General features: G+C 49.9%; 6 protein-coding genes and 1 non-coding gene across 7 annotated transcripts; 4 read left to right on the plus strand and 3 right to left on the minus strand.

The window, feature by feature from the left end:
* The first annotated feature begins 66 nt into the window (after positions 1–66).
* On the plus strand, positions 67–2,918 carry BC939DRAFT_442444 (uncharacterized protein). Its single transcript, XM_051554395.1, has 5 exons — positions 67–766; positions 884–1,268; positions 1,365–1,644; positions 1,754–1,953; positions 2,059–2,918. The coding sequence occupies exons 1-5, from the start codon at positions 438–440 to the stop codon at positions 2,815–2,817; spliced, it is 1,953 nt and encodes a 650-aa protein (XP_051415344.1). The 5' UTR covers positions 67–437; the 3' UTR covers positions 2,818–2,918.
* Positions 2,919–3,531: 613 nt separating this feature from the next.
* On the plus strand, positions 3,532–13,623 carry BC939DRAFT_39687 (uncharacterized protein). The gene is made up of 11 exons (XM_051552319.1): positions 3,532–6,145; positions 6,236–6,575; positions 6,672–7,784; positions 7,884–8,603; positions 8,696–9,083; positions 9,191–9,549; positions 9,658–10,809; positions 10,901–11,274; positions 11,379–11,821; positions 11,939–12,172; positions 12,286–13,623. The coding sequence occupies exons 1-11, from the start codon at positions 3,842–3,844 to the stop codon at positions 13,433–13,435; spliced, it is 8,577 nt and encodes a 2,858-aa protein (XP_051415345.1). The 5' UTR covers positions 3,532–3,841; the 3' UTR covers positions 13,436–13,623.
* A 428-nt stretch (positions 13,624–14,051) lies between these two features.
* On the minus strand, positions 14,052–15,964 carry BC939DRAFT_442450 (uncharacterized protein). The gene has a single exon (XM_051554396.1). The coding sequence runs from the start codon at positions 15,815–15,817 to the stop codon at positions 14,102–14,104; it is 1,716 nt and encodes a 571-aa protein (XP_051415346.1). The 5' UTR covers positions 15,818–15,964; the 3' UTR covers positions 14,052–14,101.
* Positions 15,965–16,911: 947 nt separating this feature from the next.
* On the plus strand, positions 16,912–19,363 carry BC939DRAFT_442451 (permease family-domain-containing protein). Its single transcript, XM_051554397.1, has 4 exons — positions 16,912–17,377; positions 17,476–17,726; positions 17,821–18,626; positions 18,716–19,363. The coding sequence occupies exons 1-4, from the start codon at positions 17,098–17,100 to the stop codon at positions 19,230–19,232; spliced, it is 1,854 nt and encodes a 617-aa protein (XP_051415347.1). The 5' UTR covers positions 16,912–17,097; the 3' UTR covers positions 19,233–19,363.
* A 2-nt stretch (positions 19,364–19,365) lies between these two features.
* On the minus strand, positions 19,366–19,437 carry BC939DRAFT_t42. The gene has a single exon. It is a non-coding gene; the product is annotated as a tRNA-Arg (tRNA).
* Positions 19,438–23,663: 4,226 nt separating this feature from the next.
* On the plus strand, positions 23,664–24,487 carry BC939DRAFT_442465 (uncharacterized protein). Its single transcript, XM_051554398.1, has one exon. It carries the CDS (start codon positions 23,818–23,820, stop codon positions 24,355–24,357), a length of 540 nt encoding a protein of 179 aa, XP_051415348.1. The 5' UTR covers positions 23,664–23,817; the 3' UTR covers positions 24,358–24,487.
* A 562-nt stretch (positions 24,488–25,049) lies between these two features.
* On the minus strand, positions 25,050–27,531 carry BC939DRAFT_442468 (ATP-NAD kinase-like domain-containing protein). Its single transcript, XM_051554399.1, has 7 exons — positions 27,135–27,531; positions 26,983–27,030; positions 26,616–26,807; positions 26,381–26,509; positions 26,121–26,294; positions 25,392–26,041; positions 25,050–25,297 (listed from the first exon to the last, which is right to left on the minus strand). Exons 1-7 carry the CDS (start codon positions 27,235–27,237, stop codon positions 25,127–25,129), a joined length of 1,467 nt encoding a protein of 488 aa, XP_051415349.1. The 5' UTR covers positions 27,238–27,531; the 3' UTR covers positions 25,050–25,126.
* Position 27,532: the final 1 nt, after the last annotated feature.

Below are 27,532 nucleotides of genomic sequence, written 5' to 3' on the forward strand. Positions count from 1 at the left end.
GTGCAGTGCAGTCCCTTCCTGAGGATTTGCACGAGGACGCAACGGCTGCATTTGCATTTCTTCGCCCAATAACAATCAGTCTCGGACCAAGGTTGAGAAAAAGTTCGCTCCTTCCTCCACACTTTTCTCTTTTTTGTGCTCCTTACCCCACTTCCTGCCATTACAGCAGCACGCACCTCCATACACTAAAAAAGAGCACTTTCTCATCTCTCTCTCGCACTCCTCATCCCTCTTTTGCCAACACCTTCGCCATCACTCCATCACTTCCCCGCTTCCTGAGCACCCACTTTCTACACGCTCACGCAATTCTCTCCTTGAAACAGGAACAGGCCTTTTGAATTATTATTCTAAAACCTAGTCGTTCCACTTCCCCCTCCGGTTCATATTCCGCCCGACAATCACTCTACACAGCAGCAGAATACATTGGAACCCCAGCGATGGCATCAACGGACCTCAGGATCATCATCGTGGGCTCCGGTATCGCTGGACTCTCTGCTGCCATTGCCCTCGAACTCGCCGGCCTCGACTACACCATTCTTGCGCAGGAAGTTGACACCGGCCTTGCAAGTGACACTCCAGATGCGCAGACAACCAATGTCCCAATTGGAGGTGCTGTTCAAGTTGGGCCAACAGCCCTCCACTTCCTGCACCAGCTGGGTATCTATGAAGAAATCCAAAAGATATCGAAACCCGTGAGCGGATTCTCCATGAACGAACATGATATGAACTATGTCGGTCGCATCGACATGTCTACCCACCGTGAGAGGTGAGCTAAACAATCTAAATGTTGTTTATAAATTGAAATTGCAAACAATGGTATCAGGGTGCGGCTTAAGTGAATATTGAAGTGATATGTCTCTTGATGTATACGACGGCGCACTAGGTATGGCTACCATACGGAAATAATGTCAAGGTCACAACTCCATGCACTGTTACTGCAGCGCATCCCTCCAAAGCGGATCCTCGCTAGGAAAGTTCTCGGCATGATGCAGGACCAGGACAAGGTCACGGTCCGATGCTCGGACGGTACAACGTTTGAAGGCGATGTCCTTATCGCAGCCGATGGCGCGTTCAGCAACATCAGGCACACGCTTTACTGGACCCTGGACGAGAAAAAGCAACTGCACAAGGCCGATGCTGCGCCCATGTCCGTCGATATGCATATCATCTCGGGCTGCACCAAACAGCTGGATCCTAACAAATACCCAATTCTGCTGGATGCCATGAGCGAGATCCAGTCTGTGCAGTTGCCTGACAAGCCCTATGCGGTAAGTCTTGATTTAACTATGGCATCGTGCATCGCCATGGAGAAAAGTGATCGGACCTTGACCTTGATAGCCAACCTTTGCTGTTACCACTGTTAGATCTGGTTTGTGCCTCTCATCGACAACAGGATCGCATGGGATGTCACTCGGGAGGTGGACAAGACAGCGATACGCCAAGGCGAAGCATCCAAAGTGTATCAATGGAGACCAGAAGATGTAGAGGCCGTGCTGAAGACAGTCAAGGATTTTGAATGTCCGTATGGAGGACAGATCGGCGATCTGATCGAGACCACCGCGCCAGAAAGCATGTATTTCTACATGTCGGAGGAACGTTTTTGCGAGACATGGTACGGTGGCCGGACTGTTCTCATAGGCGATGGTACGTATCAACCGGTGTGGAGTGTATTGTAACAGCAATAGCCATCTCCGTACTTCAAATCTAACATCACGTATGTTGGGTGGGTTGTTTGGGTATCCATTGGTCTCAGCATGTCACAAAGGGTTCCATCAGCCGGTTAGCGAGGCCATTGTTGACGCTGTTACGCTGGTCAACTTTTTGTCGAACATGGCATCAGACTCTCTGGAAAGCTTGACGGCGGTGTTCAAGGAGTATAAAGAAAGACGAGCGCCTACAACCAAGGCTGCTGTGGAGCAGTCCGCACACCTGCGCCAGGTGTTCACAGGCAAGGTAGATCAAAGGCATATATACATTATGTTTCAACTATCTATGGGTACCAGTGAATAGAAGGTACTGTATTGATACTCATATACTTTGACTGTATGTTAATGTTAGGGTCGTGCGGCATCGCTGAAGCGGAATGTAGTATTTAACTATATGCCAGAAAAGGTTCGCAATTTACTGGATGACAAGAGGAATGAAGACCGACCCCAGCTGTGGTTTTTACCACAGGTCAAGGATCGAGGAATCGTCGCATCTCTTCCAAATCTGCCAGTGTCCTCCACGAACTCTGCGACCCCTGGGACCGAAAACACCGCGGAGGGCCATGTTAAGGTATCATTGGAAGCAGCCATTAATGCTACATCGTCGGCTTCAGTATCAACAACATCTTCTCCGCGGACATCGCGAACATCCTGGTCCTCGTTCGCGAGACCTGCCTTCTCCATGCCGTCAGCACCAAATGTTCCTCTTTTCACGGCGGCCACCTCGCCACCCAGACAGAGCCCCTCAAAGCGGTCTTCTGTAATAAGCCCGCGGAGTTCCTTAATTCCGAAGGGAGAAAGAGTTTCTACGCGCAAGGGAAGCGATGCGTCCTCTGGAAGTAGCACGACTCTGGCGGCGACGACCATCTCCAATACAGCAGCGGTTACGGCCGTTGATGCTGGGGAAGTAGATACCGTGGCTACCGATACCCCGGTCAAGGAGAAGAATTCAGTCCCCACAGCGAGCTCCTCTAAGGAGAAGGAGAAAGGGGAGGAGGGGGAGGAATCGTCGGATGAAGAAGAGTTTGTCATTTGCAATTCGACGCTGGACGACGACAAAGAGACGCTCTCTGACAAAGGGGCGACAACACCAGCAGCGATCGCGATTTGAATCGCGTACCCGAGCCATCTGTGCGACCACAATAAAATAAACTGGTATTGCTTCATTGGTGCATAAGACCATGGGACATGGGTGTGCTCCCTTTCGACCTGCGGTATGACCATTGCTGTGCCATCAACCAAAAAAAAAATAAAAAAATAAAAAATAAAAAAGAGATGGAAGTGGAAGAGAAAGAATGAAAGAGAAAAGAGAGCATATCGCGTGGGGTGTGATAGCACTTTATGAATACAACGAGTCCAGGCTCATGTGAAAGCACCCAGAAGGTAAAATGGATAAAGGGATGCTCTGATCATGTCTAAATGAACTACGTGCTCTCCTAATGAAGGTGGGCGATGATAGTAGTGATGATAGAAGTGGAAAGTGAGAATGATGGTGGTGATAGAAAGAGCAATTGGATCCATCCGAAACACCTGGCGAGACAGAGGAGGACCCTTCATCCTTCTTGCGCACTCCAATTGCCCCTTAGCTTTTTACTTTACCTTATTGCTCTTTTACTTTGGCAACTTGTTTTCATTGGCAAGCAAGCTAGGACGCCAAAAGCAAGATCTACCTACAGGCAGGCATGTTTGGCATACCCCAATTGTAATAACCTGTAGTCTGCCCCCCCTGTGCCTGAAAAAACTTTGTGCACTCACACTTGGTAATTGACATATACTTTTTCACTTGTACAATTTCTTATTCTCATCCTTCCATCAGCTCTTTCAATTCTTTTCATCGCCATTCTACTCATCTCTATCCATCCCCCTCATCTCTTTCTCTTTCTCCCCTTCCCTCCCTTTCTTTCTCCCCTCAGTCCTCTCTTGCCCTCCAATCGACACTCTGTATCATATTTAATTATATATACCTTAGTATTACCACCAAATCAGGGCCAATAACGCGCTTTCTTCACACCTTGACCTTCACGCCCCATACTTCGCACTCAGGATTAATCGCCTCCTCTAATCCCACAACTCCTCATCCCCTTCCCCCTTCCTTCGCCTTGTCAAGCCAACCTCACCGTGTCTAATCCACTCTGATGTCTCCGGCCGACATCGCAGGATCAGCCGTGGTTGACACGTCTACCGCCAACTCGCCTGCGAACGTCATGACCCCAATTCCACAGACTGCACCTGATAGCCATTCAGAGGCTGTGCCAACCACAAGCGCAACAAACGCAAACGCAAACGCTACAGCAACCACAGGCACAACTGCCGTCATCGCTGCTCCCGCTTCCGCTGCTGCAGCTGCTGACGGCACTCCAGAGCCTTCCACACAGGCAATTGATGCATCGGCTTCACCTCCAAAAGGACAAGGAACACCAGCAGGCGCGAATAGTAGGACCCCTGCGCCTCCAGGAGAAAAGACGTCCTCTACAACGGACAAACCTGTACCCACGGATCTCGAATCTGCGCACAGAGAGAAGGGCCCCGACACTGAGGCTGCAGTAGATAATTCAGCAGCACTGGTCGATGACACTGTCGAGATCGCTTCTGATATTCAAGAGCGCTCGCAGCTCAGCGACATCGACCGGGATTCTTTGGCGGACCAGGACGAATCCGACTTTGCGCACGACACTGCCACCGAAGCTCTTCGTCCTGGCGAGGCTCAGGGTGCTGCTCCAACTATCAGCACCGCCTTTCCTGCTACAGTCAGTCCAGGAAAAGTCAACAAGAACGATGAAACAAACAACAGAGACATTGAGGATATCACTGCGGCTAATTCCACCAACCCATTGGCCACGGAGGCACCTGTTTCGACATCAATTGCTCGTAACAGCACCAGTGCTATAGGAGCAAAATCTGCAAATGACAAACCGGCTAGTGAGCTGCCTGTATCCGAGAAGGAAACTCCGGACGAGGATTCAGCGTCAGCACCAGCAGCATCATATACATCACCGAACCACGAGTGGGCCAGGATCCTTCAGAAGCGACTCGGGAAAGGACTCAACGATGCACAATTGCTGGCTCGGTCCAATAGTATGCTCGCATCTCCTAGTATTTTGGCGCAGTCGCTGATACAGGTGATCCCCAGTCTCCAGGTCAAGGAATCGTCAGCAGTATCGCCAGGAGCTACGGGGAGAGAGTACCAGACCGCAGAGGAACTATTCGATCGACCAGCAACCATTGAACCATCAGGACCGGCCTTTCATTACGATAGCCATTTTTCGAGGGACGAGGTGTTCCCATCAAGCGCCCTTGCTAACAACTCGCAGGCACCGCTCCTGCTCTTTGCGCCTCTGAACCCTGAACAGCTCCTGGGAAAGTCCTCGAACTCATCAAAGTCAAAAGCACCTCCTCCACTTGCGGATAATCCGTCGCCTGCAAAGCAGCCTCAACCTCAGCCTCAACCGCAGCCCGACCATCAGTCAGCACTAGCTCCGCTAACATCGCAGCAACAGCAACAGTCTACCCCGCTATCAGGGGTTATTGCACCGCCACCACCGCCATCTATACCCATCCCAGTACCTCCGATCGCCGGTGCGTCATCACCAGCTTCAAAAATACGTGTCGTATCCCCAACACCAATAGAATCGCGGAATTCACCATTAATCTCGCGGGATCAAGGGATTGGACTCAGGAACGTTCGGCAGAGTTTCGTGCTGCATCCGACAGGGCAGGAGGAAAGACCAGGATTAATTTCGCATGGAACTTCCGCCTCCAGGACACTTCTCGGCCAAGGATCGTCTTCTTCATTGACAACCACCCCTGCAGCTTCGGCTCCCAACGCCACCGGCACTTCTAATTACCCAATTGCACCCATTCAATATACCCCGGTCACTCAGTATAAAGCAAACCCTTCAAAGGAGAGCTCCAAGATGAATAGAAAAACGCGCGACACAATCACTGCCGCCAAGGACGCAACTGTTTTGGTCGAATCACCCAAAGACCTTAAGGCGGTAGCAGAGAACAAGGAACCTGTCGTAGCTACAGCAATTGAACCGGCGCAAGTAATAACACCGTCATCGGTGGTACCGGTATCAGCAGCATCGGCGCCAGCAACAGCGACAGCAGCACCGACATCAACTGGAGCTGAGATTACATCCGCAGAGCTGATCACGGATCTAAAGTCAACCTCGGATCCAGCTGTTGATGCCACTGCGCAATGGGCGCTGGATGCATTGTCAGGATTTTCAGATGTCAACTTTGATGCTACTCTGCCTGTTAGTGTGGCTGTGGCGACAACTCTGGCCACGACTTCTTATTCAAAAGATCTACCATCAAAACTCCCAATGATGCTTCCACTAAGCAGTGCTGGATCAAAAAGCAACCAGTCAGCTACGGAATCCTCCCCTGCCAAGATCATTCAGTCGCCTTTCGAGTCAGCACAAACTGCGAGCGAGGTATGGTTTGCAAATGCCGAATGAGTTGGTAATTGTTCTTCAAGTTACGCCTGTATTTCTCACACTCGATAAATTGTTCTGTTCACTTAGGAGATGCGACAGAGGCAGCAGACTGCGACTCCGGAGTTGAGATCCCAGCCTCTTCAGGCCTCAACATCTGTGGATCCTTATCACAATTTGGTCGCTACTATATCCCCATCAACTTCCACAGCCTTCGCACCTTCTTCATATCCCGGCACGCATCCACTTGCGGCTCATTCGAGCTATGTTCCATTTGATCAGAGTACTAATAACAAGGGTTATCACCACGGTGGTCATGGGGCGCACCAGGCGAACAGGAGTATTTCTAGCTTGCGAGATCTTCATATACACAATACACCCGTGTCTGTGGAGAGGCCAAGCCATGATCTCGGACACTTGCGACGTGGAGGTATGAGAATTTTCGGGATCAACTAGATGGGATATCCACACAAAGAACGAATTTGTAGTGTACGGTGATATTAACCCGAATGTCCTTTATATCTAGAACTTATGGCGAGCGTAGATTCTACACATGTATCTACAACACACTCTACATCATCACTAGCACCACCCGCTTTAAGTTTGGGGTCAGGATATCAAATACCATGGCTTCCTCAGAGCCGACCTGTCCTTCCACCGAAAGCTGACATCAACTCGATCGATGTTCCTGCTCTGACCGGAAATCAGCTGCTCCCATCAGAGCCACGCCGTCTGAACCTCGATTCAACCGACCCATGCCTGCAATTCAAACATATTGGAGAAGCTCTCCGACACTGGGGCCAGCATACACCTGAAGGAAATTCGTTCGCGAACCTGGATGGTAAAGGCGTCGAATGCGGCTCATGGGATTGGTCTTTTACTCTTGGACGGGCAGAAATGATTGCCAAGGCGATCCATGACAAGACTCAACTTCGGGCTGGCGCAAGGGTTGCTCTCGTCTTTCGTCTATCAGAGATTCTGGAGTTCATCGCCGCGTTCTACGGAGCTATTTTGGCGGGCGTTGTACCAGTGCTTGTCAACCAGATCCAGGACTTTTCAGAGATGGTCTACATTATGACCTCGGCTAAAGTGGAGCTCGCGCTGACAACGCAATTCAACCACAAATCTCTTCAGAAGGATCTGAAGAAAGGCGCTGTGTGGCCCTCGGGCGTGGTATGGTGGCAAACGGATATTCTGGAAACCTGGGCGCCAAAGAGCAGTCAACAGGAGCGATTGCCTCTCGCGAATAACGAGCTGGCTTATATCGAGTACACCAAATCAGCTTTGGGCGAACTGAAGGGCGTTGCTGTCAGCCACAAGAACCTGATTATGCAATGTCAGGCCCTCTTTGCGAGTATGTTATGGAGACCAGCACTCTATCGGGATAAAAACGGTAACTTGCAACCTGACCCACTTCTGGAGTCCGACACACCCGCTCCACATCCCAAGGAAAGCAAAAAGAACTTAGCCGCCAAACGCGCTCCAGGCACGGCGATGACATGGCTAGAGCCCAGGCAGCAATCAGGTTTAATTCTAGGATGCATCATGGGCGTCTTCTGTGGTAGCTTCACTGTCTTTATGGAAAGTGCAATCACTGCGGTCTCTGGACTATGGGCCCACTCTGTTGCAGCCTATAGAGGTAAGGGCGTCATGTTTGAATCCTCTTTGGAGGCACTAGCATCTTTGTTGTCTGGAACCATCTCATCTCACATATTCGTCTCTCGATTTTGTCTTGTAGCAAACGTTGCCTTTGCTGATTACATTGGAGTGCAAAAACTTTTGCGGAATTTCAGGATCAATCCTCAGGCGACCATAACTCCAACACGGCCGGACTTGAGGTTTCTTCGTACTGTTTATGTGGACACCCAGACCAATAACCCAGTCCTCAACCGGGAGTTCTTGGACGACTATCTCTACCCACTCGGCGTGCTTCCACGTCAGGATTTATCCTCTAAAGGCAGTCAGGTGGTGACTATGGAGGGAGCTCTTCCATCCTCAGCGTCTGGAAGCAACTCCAAGATGGTCAGGAGCGATCTCGGAGTGATTGCGTTCCTGAGTCTACAAGAGCATGGTGGCATGATTGTGTGTCTGCGAGACCCTTTGGATCCGCCAGCGAACACGCAATTAGTCGATCTCCGGAAACATTATCGGAAATCGACGCTTCCTCGACCAAGGCGACCATCAGCGGCGGTTCAGGACTCTGATGTTTCAACTGAACATCACCCACAACCTTCTGCGCCAGAGAAGACACCTAAGAACGACCCTAGTAGCGCTCACAGTCAGGGCGGCCTCTTGAATCATCCCCCATCATCGTTGACGTGCAGCGAGTATTTGTTGCACAGGACTGCCCTGAGATCGAACCGCATTGTCATCTTGGCCACCGGAGATGAGGCATACAAGCGTAGGGACGAACCAGGTGCCGTTCTCCTAGGCGCATTTGGCTACCCTCTGGTTCAGTGTAAGTGTTGCGCTGGGATCACCTCTAATAGGGTCAGCGTATATGACAGGGAAAAAACTTACCCCGCTGTTTCTCTGGTAAAACCAAATTAGCAACGGTATTTGTGGTCGATCCTGAGACGCTAGCGCTTTCTTTACCTGATGTTGTTGGAGAGATCTGGGTCAGCTCGCCTGGAATGCCCATCGGATTCTGGGGTCTACCTGAACATTCACAGGAAGTCTTCAACGCCAAATGTTACATCATCACGGAGGAGAATATGATTCCTACAGTGTATCGACCACCAGGATGCGAAAAGCTGTTGCGTACGGGCCTTTTAGGCGCCATGATCGAGGGCCGCGTTGTTGTGTTTGGATCCTATTGGGACCGACTACAGCAGGATACGGCCGATCCTATGAAGCCTATCGGAGTCCAGTATGAATATCATCACAGCTCCGAACTGAAGAAGACGCTCTTCGCCAAAGTGGGCGGCATTGGCGAAATGTAAGTTTGCACAGACTATTTGTGTTGATGTGCATTATTGCTGCTATCCTTATTAACAAACCCATTCATACCTTGCCTTATCCTTTTTTTTTTTTTTTTTTTCTAAGCTCGATATTCGAGTGTTTCGTCAATAAGGAATACTTGCCGGTTGTCTGCATTGAGCTCTCAAGGGACAGCAGGTGGAATGGACAATCCACTAACACGGTGGCGCTTCATATCGCGACCAACGCTCGACATATTTTGAAGGAGGTGAACGCTCTGCGAAGTTATTGTGTCGCTGTTTGGGATGTGAATACGCTGCCTAGGATCTTCGAGAATGGACGGAGAGTCGTTGATCATGCTCTCTGTAAAAAGATGTTTGAGCTTGGTAGGATCTACAGGATGCTCTACTTTGGCACATTTACAGAAGACGTCATGTTTAACATCCCACGAGGCGATGATATCGTGAATGGTTTCTGGAGTCGGGGTAAGTGGCTACGCACGTCGGTTCTGAGTGAGGAGCAATGTTGAGAATTTATGGATCTTCTTACTAAGCGGCTCCATGTCCCCATGTCTACCTTGTTTTACATTTCAGAATGTGTTGCCAAGAGACAGCGTCGACAAGGAACTTCTCTTCGATATGTCCAGTATACCTCCAGCATCGTGAACCCTGACGCCTACGATGAAAAGACGAACGTATTCATGGGAAAGTTCCATAACATCACGGACGTATTGATCTGGAGATCGATCATTCAGCCAGACGACGCAGCATTCATTGAGCTGGATTCCCGAGTCAAGGAGCAAAGGTTGATTCCCTTCAAAAAGTTTAACCAGAAAGTGACTGGATACGCCATGCACTTGGAAAAGAAGCACGGTTTGAAGGCAGGAGACCATGTCCTTCTGTGGTTCACCCAGGATCTGGACTACATCATCACTCTTCACGCCTGTTGGGTTCTGGGACTGGTTCCCATCCCTCTACCTCTGCCAGACAGTGCTCAGACGAACCATTCGCAACCCAGTCATTTCATTGGTAGCCATGGGGGGTCTGGATCTATGATTGGACACCTTGGTGCTGCCGTCAACGCCTCGTCCGCTGCAGGAGCCAACACACCAAATGGTGCCAACTCGACTAACCTGGCTCTTTCTTCCAAAGCGGTTGAGGATAAGAGGAATGGGATTCTGAGGGCTCTGTTGCGTATCATGGATGAGGTCAAGGTCAAGGCTATCTTGGGCAACAACACTACGGACGAATACTTGAAGCAAAAGACGACGGGCGCATATTTACGGACATGCAGGTCGGCGTTCACAGCAACGTATTCACAGACGCCGGAAATGTTTGCATCAGCAGATATTGTTCTTCCGACGTTCTGCAATGTGAGCAAGGCAGCTAAGACAAAGCAGATGCTGGGAGCGCTCTCGGGATATGCACCAAGGAAGGAATGGTTTGCAGCAAACTATCCAGCCGTCTATCTGATCGACACTGAATCCAAGGCTGAATCAATCACCTCTAAGAAACTGCTCAAGTTGAACCATGAGACGCTGAACAATCTTTGCCGGAACCAGAAGCTGCAGTTCAAGACTTTGACTGGACAGCCTGTCGTGACAAGCATGAGCATCTTCCATGGTCTCGGCTTCATCCACGGATGTCTCTGCGGGATCTACAATGGTGGGCCGACGGTCATTATCCAGCCTACCGATTTCCTTGCCAACCCAATTGTTCTGCTGGAGGCTGTATCTCGCTACAAAGGTACGTCTTCACCACATATCGCTGTCCATTTGAGTGTTTTACTGCTGTGTTCTCACTCTCAACCTTTAATGTCGACCTTTTGCATCACTAGCCCAAGACGTGGCGTTGACATATCCTATGCTGGATCAATTGCTTTCACGGCTGGATGGAACTCATGGAGCTTCATCGGCGCCAGGGTCTGTCAATCTGGAATCTATCGTAAACTTTATGCTCTGTGGACATGGCCGGGTACAGCGGGAGAAGACGATGACGGCCATCGGACGCCTTGGTCCCCTCAAGCTTGCACCTGAAGCAATCAACTTAATATATAGTCACCCACTGAATCCCATGGTGACTTCACAGATGGAAAGAGACGCTGGATCGATCCGCATCCATGTCTCATCCAAGAACCTACGTTATGGTATCATTACTCCTACCTCGGAAGGCGATGATCCGACGGGCATTTGGTTAGAAGACGTTGGCGTTGTAAGTTCGTCGTGGTTTATTTTTTTAAGTAATTCTCTTGTCTATATTGTCTGTGAAGGTAGCATCTTGCTAAAGACCTTAATCGTCTACTTTTCGCATCATAGACCACGATATGCACATCGATCGCGATCGTGCATCCAGAAACACACGAGGTCTGTGCAGCGAACCAGATTGGTGAGATCTGGATCTGCTCTGATGCGAGCATCAACTCGTTCCACGTTCCTACAGGATTCACCAGTAATCCGACGCATCCGCAGCCGTTCAACGCATGCATCACAGGATACGACAGCAGGGTCAAATATGTGAGAACAGGCGATTTGGGCTTCTTGTGGAACGGGCAGCAGCAACAGCTGCTAATGCGACAGCATTCGTTGTCGCAGCAGGGTCAATGGCCTGGTGCCCAGACCAACATGGGATCCGGATCATTCCAGCTTTTCGTTCTGGGAAGGCTGGAAGATTCCTTCCAGTTTCAAGGGTTGTTACACTTTGCAGTGGATATCGAAGCAACTGTCGAGAGCTCTCATGCCAATGTTGCAGCTCAGGGATGGTAAGCAACCTAGACACGGACGTTTCTTTTTTTCTTTCTAATGGATGATGCTATGCATCGTTATTGGGAGATTTTACGATCTAACTTCGATGTTTTGACGATAATCTATGGTGTTAGTGTCGCTTTCAAGACAGCTCAGGGACAAGTAGTGTGTGTAGTCAAAGTACAGAACCAGGAGCCCGAGCTTCTGGTCTCAATGTACATCCCAATAATGCACGCGATCCTTGAGCAGCATCAATTCTTGCCCGACTCCATTATCCTTGTTGGCGACAATGTCTCGACAGCCAAACGGATCACAGATGGACTCAAGCCAAGAGAAACGATCAGCAGCCTTCACAATTCTGACCGCCTGTAAGTTGCCGCTTTCCTTCTTTTCTTTTTTTCTTTTCGTTTCATTGCGAAGAATACCGACGCCAACGGTGTGGATGTACCGCTCATTAAATGCCGTTTGTTATGTCCTTTAGACCCATTCTTCATCGCCATCATTGTCACGGACAAACCCTGGCGCCTGTCCCGAGCTCGATGCTACCTCCGATCATTGACAGGCCTCTATCAGAGCTTCCGATAGGCACCTCGTCCGCATTCGTTCGCTCCAGCTATTCATACCCGCAGCATCAACAGCCGTCAGCAGCGTCAGCAGCAAATGCTTCTTCCAGTCGATTTCAAACTGGCGTCAGTTCTGCGTCCATGAATGCTGCAGGTCGTGGTCCCCCACATGTGCATCTTCCAGCCTTCAACAATGGATCTCCAGTGGAAGCAGGCAGTGCTAATCATGGGACCAGCCGCAACAGTATTTACGGATCACCCTTACTGAGTGCCAGCATTCCGTTGCCGCCTGGAGCCCATAACCCACTCCAGCAATCGCCTGCTACTAATAACATTTCGCTTAATGGTCCCACAACATATCAGCCGCATACACACTACCATCCAGGAGGAGGGTACCTTAGCTCCTCACCGGCCGCAGTATTACCAGGGTCGGCGGTGGTGAATCCTCCGGTGCTTCAGCAGCAGCAACCACCGATCTCGACCTCCAGCCTGGGATCGAACCATTCCGCAAGCAATACTAATAATGCCAATGGTCCTGGTTCTGGGACAGTTGGGGGATTCATAGCCCGGATCCATCCTCGGCCGGTATCCCAGCAGGGATTCGCGTCGAATTTATCGCCGATGAGCGGTGGAGGCGGTGGTACAGGTGTGGGTACGAACGGCGGCAGTGGCGCACTTGGAGGATCGGGATTGACCAACAACAACAATAAGAACAATAGTAGCAGCAGCCTACATATTTCGACACTAAATCTTCTGAGCGAGATGGCGATGTACACGGGCGGGAGCGCCAGTCCCGTCAACGAGCGACCCTCGAGAACTGCACAGAACCGAAACACGCAGCAACCGCCGCTACTGCAGCAACATAGTCAACCCCAGCTGCTTCACCATAGCCAGGGTCAGTCCAGGGCTTCTCATTCGCGACAGGCACAGAGCCAGGATGCGATATCGCTGTCGTCTGAGGAGTTGAAAGTAGGGCCGCCGGACTCGAAGCAGGGTGGCGGGGTAAAGGGTATTATGAAGGGCATGAACGCAAAGTGGTCGGAAATCCGCAAAGCGGGAATGACATAATCCTGGTCTCTTATTGGATGCACACACACCCTGTGCGCTGAAACTGTTTCTCTCTCTTGTTGCCTTTTGTTGTTTTTCAATCTCATCCCCGTTTATCCTTCTTGTAGAATCCCCCCCGCTCCGCCCTTGTAACATGACTGTGCATCCTGTCCCTCTAGATCCAAATAAAAAAATATGGATGCAAAACCTAAACGAAACAGCTTCGCCCAAGATTTTTTCGTTCTGAACGGAGACACGACATGCCTTCTACCCTATGCAGCACGCTCACTCTCTAATCTCTAATCAATATCAGTAGTGTAGATTGTCCAACGCGCCTCATGCTTGTTGGTGGCAAGTCAACTGAACCCCATCTCTGGGAGAGGATAGGTAGAATGCACATGGATGAACGTACCAGTTTTTATGATGAATTAATTGGATCACGGTAGGGATGTACGGAAAGGTTCAATCAGGAGGAATTAATGCCTGAGGACGACCATCAGGGTATCAGGATATCATTGAAAAATGAACATCTAACCCTGTGGTTGTTGTCCGTAGAAAATAAAGCTGCCTTGGCTACACCCTTTTTTGTTTCACTTTCATCCTTTCATTCTTTCATTCTCGTTAACTCATATTATTATTTTCGCAATAAAAAAAAAGGTGTTTATTTCTTTCTTTTTCAATGATGGATCAGTCGCGTTTTTCCTTCTTGACCCAATCCATCATAAGATTCGACGTCGTGAGAACAACCTCATCCATCGCTTGGCCAGTCCGCTCCTTAAACACCTCAAACTGCGGTGCCATGCTCTTGACGCGTTCCTGAATCCGCTCTCCCAATCCTCCAGATAGGTAAACAATCTGTGACAACATCTGGCCAAGCATGCCCTGCAGCATCTCCACTAGCTTGAGAACAGCACCCCAGACCGGTGCGATAGCTGTAGCGATCCCTGGTGCTACCTTCAAGATCATATCTGTCGCCGCCTTCGTCTGCATAAGGACCATCATGGCGGCGTAGGACAATCCAGGCAAGATCCTAGCCTCCCACAACTTCACCGACGGCAATACAACTCTCTGATTCAACCAAGCAAGAGTCGGTCGCGAATTCGTATAGACTGTCCACGAGATCCACGAGACGGCCTGCCAAAGGGGATAGGTGATCTTCACAAACTTGTCGATGACCCACGCGACGACAGGACGGGCGACCTCGAGTGCCATCATAAGATCGTTATAAGCGTTTGGAACAATGTCCATCGCAAACACCTTGATTCCTTGTCCGACCAACTGCAAACCGATCGTGGTGTAGTGGTAAAGCGTCGTGAAGGTTTTTGTCAAGACCGTCTCCAAGAGAACTAACCAATTGACACTCTCAAGCCGCTGCAGCACAAGAGTGCATTTCTCCTTGACCTTGGACGACAATGCATGGATCCCCGCCAAGAATGTCGGGTGCGATCGCAGGATCCTGAAGCCATCCAGAACAGCCATCCCCGTCGGTCGAAGCACTCCTGTGTAAACCTTTTGAGCCAGCCAGGGTACGAATCGTGTCAAGGCTCCCATGGCCCATTCTCCCAATGCGTAAAGATTCTTTCCCAATGGCTGCAGTGTCCGTGCCCAGATCCAGGTCGCGACTTTTACAACCACCCAGCCAAGGTCCCGAGCATCCTTTGCCAATTCGTGGAGATAGATCTTGGCGGTCTGGAGAAAGGTGTTGCCGAGGACTGCGAGTCGTACCCAGAGAGCGTTTAATGGGTTGTAGATACATTCAACCGCAAACCATTCTAGCGCAGAACGCGCAGGCTCCGCTACTGCTCGGATCCAAGTGATGAGCCTCACAGTGGCGATGCTGAGTGTCGAGTAACAAGAATTGGCGGCCCTTACGACTGCGGGGATGAGAGTGTTCTCGATTGAGGCTGCAATGGCTACAACGGCCGGGGATTTCGAAACTGCAACAGCGACGGCGTGGAGGGGTGCAAGGATTTTGTTCCGTACGAAATCCGGGCCGTGAAGAAAGGTCCAGGTTGTGAGTTCCTCGATAGCTCCCATCAGGAAGATACCCAGATATTCAGCGGCGAGGAGGGAGTGAAGGACAAGGAATCGGAGACCGGTCCAGAGGGCCTTGAGGGCGAGGTAGACGACAGCGAATGGGAGATAGGGTATCCATCTTGCCGAGAATTTGTCGGGCCATGGTGCTAAGGATTGGGAAGTGTCTGTGGTTGAAGACTCGGCAGTGGTGGCGGCGGTGTTGTTGGGTTGGGTGGTGTCGGGATTCTTGTCGCGTGATTGGTTTTGGAGGAGTAGCCGCTCAGCTCTCCATTGCGGGTATTCGCGAGCAAAGTAGAGGAAGACGAGGAGTGGTACTGAGAGGAGGAGCCAGCGGTGAGGGTGGTGTTCCGGCGGGTGTGAGTCCATGGCTGTGTGTGGAGAGTGAGTGTGCAGAGTGAGTTTGCAAGGAGAGGACGAAAAAAAAGAAAGAGATGTGGTTGAAGAGGCAAGTAGGGTTGATGAAGTGGGATCGATGAATCGATGAATCGATGGATGGATGGATGTGGATGGATGGATGTGGATGGATGGATGTGGATGGATGGATGTGGATGCGAATGCAGAGAGGAGAGAAGGAGAAGGAGGAAGGAGGAGGAGATTCAGCACGCTTTTTTAGTGGCAACAGCCTGCCAAGACTCCGCCTGAACCGTGCCCTCCCTCCGCGCTCCACGTTGGCTGCTCTCAGCCTTGGCTTCAGATCTTTTCATATGCCACCGCAGACCCGCCAAGAAGTCACTGCGCCAACCATATCGGGCGGCAAGGTTCTGTACTCTCTTTTTTTTAATTCCTTTAATTCTTTTAATTCCTTCCATGGACGATCCAAAGTGCCAAAGTGTGCGTTGACAAGCACGCCAAACGACCCCCCAGCTGCCGGGCCTCTTAAGTGGCAGGGTAGCACTAGGACCTATCACCCAAGCATTCAGGCAGTATGAATAGGATCGCCTTGCTCTATAACCCGTATCTTTTTTGGTATCCACCCCCTCTCCATCCGTGATACCTACGTCTATCTATTATGACGTAAAGGGACTTTAAGCACCAGCGTCGAAGAACTCGAGTATAGACAACCTGATAACCTTCTTACTCGCGTTTTGTGGATGTGTTGGTTTATATCCGTTTGTTTATTGTGCGTCAGATCGGGACCCTTACAAAACCCTCCTCCTATGTATCGCTCATTGCTCCATTGAAGCGGTCTCTTGAACAAAATGAAATGTAAATCGATAAATGTTCATTTCTGGGCAAAGTCAAATGGAAGAGGCGTTATATGCTTGTGAAGGTCCCATCTTGCTGACTGTACTTTCTGACATTGAGACGCTGTGCTCGCCAAACCACGCGAGCGACATCGGGTAGATCCTCTTTGGAGCAACTCAAAAGGCAGGTAAACTCCGCCGCCTATTTAGTTAAAAAATATTTTCTGTTTACATTTTGGTGGCACCAGTTATAGGAATGTGTCCGCCTTTACCCCGCCCTCCCTCTTCTTCTCACAACCACATCCCCATCTTCTCACCTCCACCTCCACTCCTCTTTGTCCCGCAACGGCCTCTCTTGAACGGAATCCCTGGCTCCCTGTACCTGTTCATCGTTGGAAACACCTCCCCTCCCCCCACTCCCGCACCGCCCGTCCTCCCTCACTCCTCTCTCGATATCCCATCATGTCCAACGAAATCACCTCCGCACCAGCACCGACAGAGGCCCCCGCCTACGAAGTCCGCTCCAGTCCAGCACACGACGACCTCTCCCACACTGCTGGCTCTCTCCCGACCCTTCAAGCGGTCTACGAAACCCTATTCACGAAGGACGGATGGCTCGGTGACTACGACTATGGCTTCCTCTGCATGCCCACGATCCCTTGCATGAACCGAAAGAGTGCTCGCCAGCCGCCCTTCTTTGGTCTCAAGACCAAGCTTCCAGCCTTGCTCGCCCTCGTCATGGGTAAGCCAAACTGCCTCCTTGAGAACTCATTATCTGAGAAACGATGGCTGTGTTTGCTGATACCACTTTGTATGCCTTTCGATATAACTGCGAAATAGGTTTCCAGCATGCGCTTGCAATGATTGCAGGAGTTGTGACCCCGGTCTTGATCATGTCGGGCCCCGGCACAGGAAACATGAACCTCGACACTGCGACCCGCTCTTACATGCTCTCGGCCTCGCTGATTTCGTCTGGAATTCTATCGCTTATTCAGATCACTCGCTTCAGGATCTTCAGCACAAAGTACTACATCGGCACTGGACTTTTGTCTGTCGTCGGCACTAGCTTCAACTTTGTGCCTACCTTTGGCGTAGGTGCCTTCTTCCAGCAGAGAGATTTATGTTGCTACTTTTCTGGATCAATGCATGAATCCCTTAGCACCTTTTGTTTCCCTTGACAAATAGGCCATGACCACTCGCATGTATCTGACGGGTCAGTGTCCCACAGGCCTTGCACCCGACGGCGTGACACCAGTACAGCTGCCATGTCCCGAGGCCTGGGGTGCGTTCCTCGGCACCTGTATGCTCTGCTCCCTCATCGAAATTCTTCTCTCCTTCCTCCCACCCAGGATCATGAAGAATCTCTTCCCACCAGTCGTCACCGGAGTCACCGTCTTCTTGATTGGCGCAAAGCTGATCGGAACAGGACTGACCCAATGGGCCGGTGGTTCCGGCCCCTGTAGCGCCATGCCCGCCGAGGGATTCTTTTCGGTCTGCCCGAATCTCGGCGCACCTAATGCAGCGCCCTGGGCTTCGCCTCAATGGATCGGACTTGGCTTCCTGGTGTTCATGACAATCATGTTTGTCGAGTTCTTTGGATCGCCTTTCATGCGCAACGCCCAGGTTGTCATTGGACTCGTTGTAGGATTGATTGTGGCAGCGGCAACTGGATACGCGGATGTATCGACATTGGATAGTGCCCCGACGGTGACATTTTTGTGGGTCAAGAACTTTTCAACGTTCCCCTTATCGATTTATGCGCCGGCCATTATTCCGCTTCTGGTCACTTATATCTTGACGATGGTAGAGGCTATTGGAGATGTCACGGCCTCGTGCGAGGTGTCGAGATTGGCGGTTGAGGGTCGGGAGTTCGAGTCGCGTATCCAGGGCGGTGTTTTGGCAGATGGATTGGGAGGCTTCTTATCTGCGGTCATGACCAACTCTCCCATGTCTGTCTTTGCCCAAAACAACGGTATCATTGCCTTGACTAGGTATGGTAGAATCTCTTCGTTCCTGGATTGCCTTTGTGCACCTCGCGCTCTTCTTTTTCTCATCCTTATTATCTATTTTTTTTTTGTAGATGTGCAAATGCTTCTGCAGGGTACATGTGCTGTCTGTTCCTGATTTTGATGGGTATCTTTTCAAAATTCGGCACCTTATTCCTCATGATTCCCGACTCTGTCCTCGGCGGCATGACCACCTTCTTGTTCGCCAACGTCGCCTCCTCCGGCATGCGTATCCTCGCCTTTTTGAAATGGACCCGTCGGGATCGCTTCATCGTCTCAGCCGCCATTTCCCTTGGCCTCGGTGTGTCGCTCATCCCCAACGCCCTCACGCACTTTGTCTCCTACACCGGCACCTCAACGGTTCTGCAGGGACTTGCGGACTCTGCAAACATTATTCTGTCCACTGGATTCTGTGTTGGCGCGATCATTGCGATTATTCTGAACCAGCTCTTGCCAGAGGACAGACCTGAGGCCAAGGAGGAAGAGATCGCGGAGGGAGTGCGCCAAGCGGACACAAAGATGGCTGCAAAGATCGCGGCTGAAATGGAAGAAGCTGCCAGTGGTGAAAAGGCGGATATGAAGCACTTGTAACCCAGGATGGAGAGCGCACGATTAAAATTTGTTTTTCTTTTCTTTTACAAGTAATACTTACCATTCCATCCATTACGCCGGCAAAAGCTTGAACAAAAAAAAAAAATGCCGAAAAAGCGCAAAAATGAAAGAATGATCTACGCAGGGGTCGAACCTGCAATCTCCTGATTCGTAGTCAGACGCCTTTCCATTGGGCCAGTAGACCTTTTCAGGTTAGAATGTTGCTTTCCAGTACATTTATATAGTCATGTTAGTTTACACTCGTCACGTGCCGTGACTGCTGACTTTAAAAACGCTTGTGGAGGCCCCATGGGCCCCAGGAATCGCGTCTGTAGGTGTTCTTTCAATTTAAAGACGTGCTAGATGTTAATTTCATAGTTTACGATGTATTTTAGCTAGAAGATCGCGTCAAATGCTTGATAAAATAAAACCCCCACACCAAAACCATACATTTCATTATCTATGATTTTATAACTGGCTGGCATTTCTCGCATATGTTATCAACACAGTGCTACTGCCGAAAATATTGTACCTTCTTAGTATTTATGTTCTGCCTCCGGCGACGCTCCAACAGTTGACAGGGCGTTACATGAAGATATGCAAAAGCAAGTCCAGGATGGCATCCACAACTCCCAACAGCGTCATGCACCACAATCGACTGTTTGCAGTTCGACACCTAGCTGACGTACAAGCAGAAGAGCACATCTCAACACTTTTTCTGCGTTTGAACGACAACAGCATAGTGGGACGGGCGAGTCGTGTTCGTTTATTCCAGCTCCAACAACGACAGTGCACCACCGTTTGTCCCACAAAGGCTCCAGAACGAGTGCAGGGCTTTAAGCACTGCTTGATCAGCCAGATATGCAAAATTATGGCGGACCGACAGATCACCTTCGACGTTACGATGGCATCGGAGATGGACCTTTCCCAGCATGCGATTACTATTGAGGATTGGATTGGTGATAGACTGACCGAAGAGATCAGAATAGGGCTTGGAGCTATTGGAGTATTTTTTGTTGATCAGATTCTGAACACTACTCACACAGAATTAGCAAGTTGGCAAACGTTTAGACAGCGGTTCAACGTGCGAACGGTAGCCTCTCCGCCTTGGTTCCAGGAATTGCAGGCGATCGTGCACGGGGGCGATTATGTCCAGGAAGCTACTGCACAATGGATTGATGAGCTACTGGAGGAATTACCATCCGATCTGGAAGAGCCACAGGCGCCAAATTGCTTGGACGAAGATGAGCAGCCCGCCGCTGTGCATCCAGCACCAGTTGACAATTTAGACAGGGCGATATCACCTCTACCTGTAGGGGACACTGCGACTGCCGACGATGACAGCGTGCCCGACGAAGCTGCGAGTGAGGAGGAAAGGTCCGAAGGCGGAGGAGATAACAATGCAGAACAACCGATGGATCAACCACCACTGGAGGAAGACAATGGAGAGCAGAACAACGGTTTGCTGTCGTCTCAGGAAATTCTCAACTTGGATCCGGAAACTGCGCTCTTCACACCGCGAGTCCAAGAGACGCTCAGCCAGCGTAGCGTAAGGAAGCAGGAATACATTCGACGTGCTATGGTAAACATGACAGGCAATCGACTGCGTAATCAAGACGACTTGGACCGTGCTTTCGACAGAGAAGAGCACAGACTCGATCAACAATGGATTAAACAGAAGCGGGCACAACTGAAAGTAGTACAGAGGCACCTTCGGCAACAAATGCAGCAGGCAGAACAGCAAACACGGGAACAACAGCGACAATTGGAAGAGGAGCGGCGGCGGGCAGAACAGCAAGAGAGTGACCGACAGCGGAAGCTGGAAGAGGAGCGGCAGCAGGAGAAGCAACAGCAGGAGGAGCAACGACGCCTGCGGGACATCGAGAGACGGGCTCGATACAGAGAAGAACGACGAAGACGACGCCATTTATATCGTAGATATATGAATGTGGATGCAGAGGCGTGTATAGACCACTTGCATGAGGATGCGCACAAGGCGGTGGACAATATGACGACACCTGTTCGCCAACCATTGCCGGCAGTATCAGATGAAATTGAGCGAGATCTACTGGGATTGGCGCTCCAGGTACCAACAATCCAGCAAATTCGGACAGCTAGGAGACGTTTACAAACACATCGAAGGCTTCACTTCTGCTCGGATGGGTCAGTGATTCACAACGGCACAGAGCAGGTCAGTGCAGCATTCGGAGTTGTCGTTTCTGTGGATGGTGGTCCCTACACAACGGCGTTCAGTGGACGGGTCGGGGGATACGCGTCGTCAACAATTGCAGAGATGTGTGGGCTCTTGGCAACAATTCTTATCAGCCCAAGGGAAGAGAACGTCGACATCTACATCGACAATCTCACAGTCGTCAACAATTTCAAGGAGTTGGTGCAGCAGCGGGATTCAGCAACAGCAAGGCAGCGATTGAGATCTGCAGATGCACAGTGGTGGGCGATGGTGCATTATGCCTTCTTGCAACAAGGACAAGGTATATCTGTGCATTGGGTACGAGGACATGCTGGACACCGTGGCAACGAGGCTGCAGACACTGTTGCCAAGGCAGCACATGGGATCGATACAGGACTATGGAGGCTAGACGCAACGCAGCACCATGATTTGAAATGCCACGCACAGTTTGCAACACACAGTGCAGACCTGGACTTGAGGAGGATACTGAAGCTGCAGTCCGCGGTACGGCACCATTATCAGTGGACATTGCAGCATCGAACGAGGACCTACATCAAGGATTGGCGGTCGGTAGCATGGGCGCCCACGCTGCGGATCTTACACGATAACAACCCACCAAAGCGCTTATACACCAGCCAGGAAGACTGTCGTTTACGTTCGCACAGGATCAAGAAGTTGCATGGAGATTTGCCGACATTGCAGGCGATGAAGAAACGACATCCAGATACCTACCAAACGGACATATGTCGTAGGTGTGAGAGGGAACCAGAGACGAACGATCATCTTTGGCGTTGTTCAGCTACCTTGTGCGACCAGCGACAAGAGTGGAGGGACGCGGTGGAGGAAGTGGAGTTGAATGGATATCGTGCATGGAGACAGGCAGTGCGAAAATGGGAACAGGAGAGAGAGGAGGCCGAACGGAAGGACAAGCCCTTCACTGCGACTTGTCCCAACTTCTCGGCAACAGGAACGAAGGCTATCTGGGAGTCAATGCAGTGGATTCAGGGGACGGCGGAAAGGCGAGGGACATATCGGGTTGCGGAAGGAGAGGAGCCGGAGAGTGAGGCAGATTGGGAGGTCAAGGACTTATACCGAGGTTTGGTGCCAACGGGACTCATTGAGACCTGGAAGCAGCTATTTACCACCACCAAGTGGATTGCGACGATCATGGTGACAAAGTTCGTGAGCAGGATCGAAGAGTTTGGCAGGACCAAGGTATGGAACAAACGATGCGAGGACACTGTCGCCTGGGAAAAGTCAGTTGGAATCACCTTCATGAGCAAACGCGCCGGAGGACGCAACGGTGATCGGGGACACCAACGTAGTGTTGGTGATTTCTCTGATTTGAAAGGGAGACGGTTACTTGCAGCGGAGATCCAGGAAGGTAGACGGACCGCGGATTATAGGGTGCTACAGCATTGCTTGGGGCGAGGGAAGTTGGACATAATGGAGGGGTTATTCGTGTATCGCGCAACAGGTCACGCAGGAGTTAGGTTAGGCTAGCTATGCGACATGGGTTATGAATTTGACGCCTCAAGCCAACATAGTTGGTAGGGGATGCGGCTCTGCCGTGCATGGAAGGCATCTATGGCTTCAAGGCCTTTGCGGACCATGCGTCTTGTGCTCATGGGGATTTATGTTAATAAAAAAAAAAAAAAAAAAAAAAAAAAAAAATTCTCTCCTCTCTTTCACTCATGAGGATTTATGTTAATAAAAAAAAAATTCTCTCCTCTCTTTCACTCTCCGCCTTGGCTCCAGGGCTTGCAGGTCATTGTGCACGGAGGTGATTATGTCCAGGGTGCTACTGCACAATGGATTGATGAGCTATTGGAGGAACTACTATGCTTATTGTCGCATATTCCAGTGTATTTTATTTAGTTTAAAAATGTACCTTAACCTCACTATTAGGTTTTATACAAAAAATACCCAATCGGTGTGGTGCGTGGAGCTACATCTTTTTCAATTTTCCAATAATATCTTATTTATTCAGAGTCAGAGTGACCTTTTCTAAGCAAGGCGGGATAAAGCAAGAGAGGGTGATATGGTTTCTAGGAAGCAAAGCCGGAGGAAGCGTAGGAGTGTATTCAAGTTGCTAGATGGGAATAAACGGATACAGTGCAATGTTTTACCCTTATATCTACTTACAGACAATATGTCAACGAGACAAGAGAGGGATCTTTATTTCCTGGGCAGACGGCCCCTTATAAAGCACTACCCGTCTGCACCACGTTAAGAGTACTTGTCTCTGCTCGTACGTACTACATAGGTCAATATAGTGCATACAGAACTATGGAATATATGTAGGTATCATATTTGTCTTTGTGCAATGATCGCACGCGTTGCCAAGTGTTGATCGGTCATGCCGTGGTACGCGACAGTCACGGTTTGTCTGAAATGCTCTTTGGGGTATTCGAGAGAATGGTCAACAAGTCAACCAAGTTCACTCCTGCCCACTTGCTCTACGGATTTGAGCTACGCACGCCCGCCATCTGGCAACCCGGCCCTGGTCGAGTCCTCGACGAGCCACTTGAGGAAACTGTTCACTACCGCATCCAAGAAATGAACGTAAATATTCAGGAGCTCCGAGAACAAGCAGCCGAAACCCCTAGTCGCAGTCAGGAACGTCAGTCAGCTCGGTATAACCTCACAGTCGTACCACGCGTTTACAACGGGAACAACTTGATGTTGCTTCGTGTCGAGCAGCCAACGTCGATCTCGCAGAGCGCCAAGTTCTCCCAGTTGTACGAAGGGCCTTACACCATCGTACGGCCTCTGCTAAACGGGATTTACCTCCTCAAGGACAGTGCTGGCGCCCAGGATATCGTCCATTTGGATCGACTAAAGCCATACAATGCGCATACGCAGATGATTCCCGAAGTAGTGTCTACGAGCAAGCCGTTGAAGCTGACGTTATGGCGGTTCCGGTTGAATTAGGGTGCGTGGACGATGCACCCAATTTTTCCTTTTCTTTTTACCTCATATTTCACCAGAGTCCAATGTATTTTTTTAGTTTAATAAGTGTACCTCCAGCTCACTATTAGATTTTATACAAATTCTCACTTATCTTCAATCCCAAAAATATCTATTTCGCCTTCCACATCCTACTTCGCCCATCATTTGGTCAATTTTCACAATTTTATTAGATCTATCTACTCTCACTACATGTACGTGCCGTACAATGTCTTTTAGATCCGTTGGAACCGCCTCAGTGCCCGCTCCGAGCCCCGCTTCTGTATAGAAAACGTGAAGGATATCATGAATAATAAAGCGGTTCCGAACACCCAGAGATATAGTACCCTTTGCGACTTGACTGTAGTTATTCCCTTCTTGCCCCCCTATTACCTCCACTCTGATCACTATCATCCTATCTAACCACCTTACCCTTTCTTACACTTACCTTACCTACCCTACTCGCTCATTGCCTTCCCCTATATATCTTGCCTTGATCCTGATTACCCGTAGCATGAAATGTTGCCTTCCAGAATTTTTTTTTTTTTTTTTATTGACGCCAGATCCTCCTCTCTTTCATAAAAAAAAAAAAAATAGAAAGTTTCATCAAGCGAGAGAATTTTTTGCTTCTTACGGTTTCTTGCTGCTTAAAGGAGGCGGTGCGGGAAGAAGGTAGAGTGTGTATTATTGCTTATTTTATTTTTGAAATGAATGATTTTTGGTATAGATGATATTAGTTCTGTAATTAGGATTACTACTCCTTCATGCTGCGGGCATAGCGGCCCTCGATACTCAGAACGGAAATCAGTTCGCGATGTGCCTCAACCTGATAAGGGACATAGGGTGTGTGCTCGCCATCCATGGAGACATAGCCTGTTCGCTCCTGTGGGGTCACACGGAATGCCTTGACCTTCATATAGCGGACCTATGTGGAGTAAGGTGGGCAAAAGAAAGAGAAGATCAGTTTCCGACACGCGATACATCTTTCTCCGGTGCGATTGCTGTTGATGTTTACTCACCTTCTCATTGTAAACGTGCTCACCAGTCTCGACACCAACCATGATCTTCAGTCCAGCAACGCGCCCAAGCCCCTTAGGGAACACTAAGAGATCGACCAGTCCATCGTTGGGTTGTGCTGCTGGGTGAGAGACAGATCCCTTTGAAATCCAGGGCAATTTAGCGCCAACCACAGTCGCGAAATGGTCCTTCTCCACGATCCAGCCATCCGATTCTTTGATCGGGTCCGTAACACGGCCATATCGATCCACGATAGTTGGATGGTTCCCGTCCAGCTCATCGTGCGTCTGATCTGCCCAGACTACAGGCTGACGTCGACGTTCATTGTACTGAGTCCTGATCTTTTCGATGCTGGTCTCCTCTGGAATGTAAGCGAGCTCGCATGGATATGTGACCTGGGACATTAGCTTGCTCAATGCAGACACCGTAAACCGAGCTTCGCCCATCCAACGCAAGTGTTCTGATCCCAAGTCTACATCCGCGATCAGGCCAAAGGACTGGAGGACGAACGAAAAGAACCTGTTATCGCCTTGAGTGACCGAGCACAGATCGACCGGCATAGCCCTTCCTTTGATGATGCCCAGGACAGCGTTGCCGACATGGCTTCCATGGTCCTCGCCTAGGAGAGAGAACGACAGGGCGTTTCCAGATCCTATGTTTAACGAAAATGCGGGTTGATTAATCCTAAATTCTTTTTGTGGTATGGACTAAGTGAAAAAAAGTCAATGTACCTCCAGGAATAGCCCCCAACGGAAGCTTGTGGGCTACGATGGCGTCGGGACGCTCCATGAGTCCATTGATGACCTCGTGCAGGACTCCATCACCACTGACCGAGACAATGGCGTCATATGCTTTAATGTCCAAATCTTTTGCAATCTCCTTGGCATGGTACCGGTGAGTTGTATCTACCATGTTCAAGGACCAAGTCACAGTTAGTCTCGAGTGAAGTTTTGAGTGGTATCCTGGACTAAAATCGAAAGAGAGGACTCACAGGTGAGGTCGTAGGTGCATGCTGCGGCTTTAAATAAGGGCTCCGCTGTATGTTCCCAGATCCTTTTGGCATGTCCTTGGCCACCAAATGGGTTCACCAAGACCTTAAAGTGTCGTCCTCTCTTAAGACCTAATGAAAAAGAATAGATAAGATTATTAAACCAAGAACAGGCATAAAAAGGCTAAGCTAAATGTGAATCCAGTAAAGTTTATAACTGACGCGTTCAGGCACGTACCTTTGTAGACATGAACCAGGACATTGAACTGCCATTCTGTTGCCAAGGCTCGGTCCTTAATTTGGAATTCGAATAGCTCCAGCCCAGCTTCCTTCTTGGGCCCGTGTCTGGATGTACAGGCCGAGATGATAAGGGAGTGCTCCTGCTCAATGGTGATGTTCAGGATCTCGACTGTCTTGATAGAACGAAGACCTAGATAGTTAGATATGGAAAAGACAAAAGGGGACGTATGAAATGTGAGCCGCTGAACGTGTGAGGAAGGACCACTGACATCTGGCTCCGCTTTCGATCATAATCCGCGCAATTAAAAACTCGCGTGCGAAAAATAAATTAAAAAAAAAATGTAAAACTGGTTTTATAAATGTACCACTTGGAGTAGGACCGCAGGGAAGACAACTGGCCGACTGCTTGGACTCTAATTTGATCGCCAAAACGGTAGAACGGTAACGAGGGTAAGTAGGGATGTTTTGGATACGCTGTATTATGTCGAGACAGACTAGCATCATACGGAATATATACCTTCGGCATCAGGGATATCAAATTCGAGAGACTGGCCAGTGTACTTGAGCTCGAGCTGGCAGTGGCCCTTGTTGACCTGGAGGATGAATGGGAAGGAGGACATGCCGCGTGGAGAAGATTGGACCGTGTAGTGAGAGGTAGGCGTAGAAAGTGATGAGCCAGGAACACTGCGTGGAGGAGAAGAATGAATGGAGTGGATGTGAGCGAGATGGAAGTGGGGTTGATGAGAGACGATGAGACGAAGGAAGGGCCGTGAAGGGAGAAAGAGAGAAAGGGAGAGTATGCTCTTGAGGGGAGGGGAACAAGCGGGCGGGCGAGGCAAAGAGGTGGTGGATAGAGAAAGAAAGGGCGTGAAAGGAACAAACCAGGCCAGACCGGGTTTGTTATCAAGAGTTCTG

The sequence above is a fragment of the Gamsiella multidivaricata genome (assembly GCF_025024155.1).
Source record: "Gamsiella multidivaricata strain RSA 2152 chromosome Unknown BC939scaffold_12, whole genome shotgun sequence".
In the NCBI taxonomy this organism is placed as follows: Eukaryota; Fungi; Mortierellomycota; class Mortierellomycetes; order Mortierellales; family Mortierellaceae; genus Gamsiella; species Gamsiella multidivaricata.